The 3,589-nt window shown below is 32.0% G+C and overlaps 1 protein-coding gene across 1 annotated transcript in view; it reads right to left on the reverse strand.

Moving 5' to 3' along the window:
- METTL14 (methyltransferase like 14) overlaps positions 1-3,589 on the reverse strand; it is a 69,517-nt gene that overhangs the window by 41,709 nt on the left and 24,219 nt on the right. Inside the window, exons 7-8 of the mRNA XM_006874589.1 lie at positions 3,231-3,372; positions 824-916 (exon numbers count right to left, since the gene is read on the reverse strand). Of these exons, the coding sequence (XP_006874651.1) occupies positions 824-916; positions 3,231-3,372 (235 nt within the window). The remainder of the gene's footprint in view (positions 1-823; positions 917-3,230; positions 3,373-3,589) is intronic.

Genomic DNA, 3,589 nt, shown 5'->3' on the forward strand with positions numbered 1-3,589 from the left:
GATATATAGCGGGGATAATAATCAATGTAATGAAACAAGCTATATGAATGGTTGAATGTGAAGCTGATGATGTGCCCTGTAAACTTTCACTCAATGCAAAATAAAAACATTTAATTAAAAAAAAAAAAAAATGAGGTCATTTGTTATACAACATATAACACATTCTAAAAACGGAAAGCATCACCCAATGAAATGTGAGCAAACTATGATCACAAAAGTCATTTATCTTCTTGATCAAAATCTCACTTTCGGAAAAATTGAGACCAAAATGGAAAACTCCTGACAATCACAATGCTGTTATTCTTTGATAAAACAGCGTATTTCATTTTGTTTCCAATTCTAAATCTAAAATACTCCAATCCGAAAAGCTATCAAATATGACATAACTAAAATGACGGTTTTATAACTTCTCTTATTCATTCATCCAACTATGCATTCTCAATGCTATGTTACTTTTTGCATCTGATTTGGCTCCCATTTTAAAAGAACAACATTTAGCTACTCACAGTGGGCAGTGAAAGACACCATGTAAGTAATTTTAAAAATTGCAACTTAAAGTTTCAAATTTCTAAACTGTTCTCTTCCTAAAGTTACAAAAACAATATTTTGAAGGAGCTGTATTCACCCAGAGTGCTCATTAACTGACTTATGGATACTATTTTTCTAACATCCTATTCTGAACTGAATTTTTTTTCTTCTGAATATTTTTAAACTATTTAAGGAACAAAGTACAAAATCATATTAATCTACAAACTTCTTATGTAATATACAGTCATATTTTTCTCATAAGCTAAAAATCTACTTTTAAAAAACACCAACTTACCACCCTTCCAAGGTCCAATCCCTCCCCAGAACCACACCAGAGAAAAATAAATGATCGTGGTGCTGCAATTTCATCAATTTCTAATTTCATAATCTAGAAGAAAACAAAACAACACTGCGTAAAATCTCTGTTTCCCATTCATCCTAAATCCTAAATAACACTCATAATTCATCAGGACTCTTTAAATACGTTTATTTTAATTAGGAAATATGACGGAAAAATTAACTTTATTCTAGTGCTGAAACACACATAATCATGCATGTGCACACACATACATTTATACAGTTGCTGTAATATGATAAATTTATACCAAAACATTTATATAATTATGGTATTTCACGAGATAGAGCTATTCTAAAACAACCTGTTAACTATTCATGAAAAAAGAAACTGAGATGAAAACAGTAAAATGCAATGACCTGAAAGGTAGGGCAAGTAAATATGAAATACAACAGTAAATGCTTAGTTCTAGATAAAATAAATCAATTTGTACTATTAAAATAACCACTAAAACATGCATTATCAAAAGAAAATTCCGCAACTTAAAAGTTTCATTGCCTTGTATTTGTTGAATGTATCACATTAAAAAAGTACTCTAATAATTACATTTCTAAATTTGAGGAATACCATGCTCTCTTAATGTCTGCAGAAGCAACTATTTTATATGACATTCTTTTTTGTTGTTGTTTTTTAACAAGTTTCAGAGGCCATGGTTCAAGCAATAATTTATTAGTTTCATTTACTAAAAGTTTTTAACTTGCACCATGAGTCCTGGTGTGTCCTGGTGTGGCACTATAAGATAAGCACTGAACCATAAGATCAATTTGAACTGCAAAGTCAGCAGTTCAAACCCACCAGCCGCTCCTTGGAAATCCTATACAGAGTTACTGAATCGGAACCATCTTGACTACACTTATATATGGTCCAGTGAGGTGTTGTACTACTAACTCAAGGTTAGCAGCTCAAATTCAACAGTCACTCCTTGGGAAACCTACATAGAGTCATTAAAGTCAGAACCAACTCAACAACACCTAACAATAACAAACACGTATGTATGTTTGTTAAATTTTGTTTTTTAAGTAAGTGCTATGTCCTTACTCAAAACTCACTGACCAACACTGCTGACTGAAAAACACTTGGAAAACCCAAACCCTTATCTTACTTATATTAGTTGCAGGCATTTTGTTTAAGGATGGTATCATATAAGGAGTACTGGTGTGGTGCTGTAGGATAAGCACTGGACTGCTAACCACATGGTTAAGTGGTTCAAACCCACCAAACACTCTTTGGAAATCCCATACAGAGTTGCAGTGAATCAGAACTGACTCAATGATACTTACTTAGCAACACAAAATATGTTGGCATAATGATTAAGCACTTGTCTCTAACCAGATGGTCAGCAATTCTAAGAGACCAGTCACTCCATTGGAGAAGACCTGGCAATTTGCTCCCATAAAGATTCCAGTCTAGGAAACCCAATAGGGTAGTTCTACTCTGTCCTATATGAAACTATGAATCGGGATAGATCCAATGGCATATAACAACATTATATAAAGGTTAAGAGCTTAGGACTCTGGATTAGAAAAGATTTTCTGAATATACCAGTCACAGCTTAAATTAAACTGAAATCACTGATCTGCCTACAAACCGGAAATTCCTTTATTTCAAAAACTCTCTGTCATATACTCATACACTCGAAGCTGTTGTGCCTTTATAGATCAACCCTTAGGCTGACTAAAGCAAATATAGTTCATTCAACTTAACTACTAATCAAAGACATGATACTCATTTTCTAAGTTGCTATTTTCTTTTGACCAAATGGACAAAGATGGTTTTTAATATTAATACTCAATTTTGATGAGGAGAGGGTGAAACCTGGAGGTACTGTATTGTCATTGTTGTTAAACAGTGTATTTTATTGTTGTTGTTGAGGAAATGTAAATTTGTACAAAGTGTCTAGAAAGCTTCTCAACAATAAACAGGAAGATAGTTAGGACTTTAAGTCTTGTGAATACTATATTCTGTGCATTTTTACTGTATTTTCAATAACAAACATCAACTGCATTTATATAACTAGGACATGATGAAAAAATATTTTTAAATGATAAGCTATAAAAATGGAAGGAAAGGCAAAATGAGTTAACATTCTTTTTTTTAGATTTTTCTAGCTATAAATCCAAAGGCTAAGATTGTTGAGTCTTTAGTCTACTCACTGAGTACCTATTCAATTTCTGCCGACAAAGAATCAGATATAAAATCATTCAGTGTACTTTGGACATTCAGCAACAGTATCCATTATAAATCAATGTGCATAATCCCTACTATTTATAATTTTACTTTTTAACCAAACAAAAAAATTCAATTAAAAAATAAATAATTCATTATAATATAGAAAGCTTCAGCATACATCATCCCAAGTCCAGCATTTCTCATTAGCAGTGATGCCAGTTTCTCTGTAATATTCTTCTAAAGGGGGTTCCAGGAGAATCACATCAAATTTGGGTGTGAGTTCTCTGATGTCAAAAGCTTCTATATCTGCTTGTAAGTACCTATTTGATTCAAGCATTAAAAGATGAGTAAAAGATTGTCAAATACCTTATAGATAGTAACAAAACAAACTACTTAAATATTAATAAGCACTATTTATTTCAATAACCTCATATTCATGTGAAAGTTGGATAGTGAATAAAAAAGACCATAGAAGAATTAATGCATATGAGTTATGGTATGGAGAATATTGAAAGTACAATGGACTGCCAAAAGAAC

Source organism: Chrysochloris asiatica, unplaced genomic scaffold (assembly GCF_000296735.1).
Source record: "Chrysochloris asiatica unplaced genomic scaffold, ChrAsi1.0 scaffold00288, whole genome shotgun sequence".
Lineage (NCBI taxonomy): Eukaryota > Metazoa > Chordata > Mammalia > Afrosoricida > Chrysochloridae > Chrysochloris > Chrysochloris asiatica.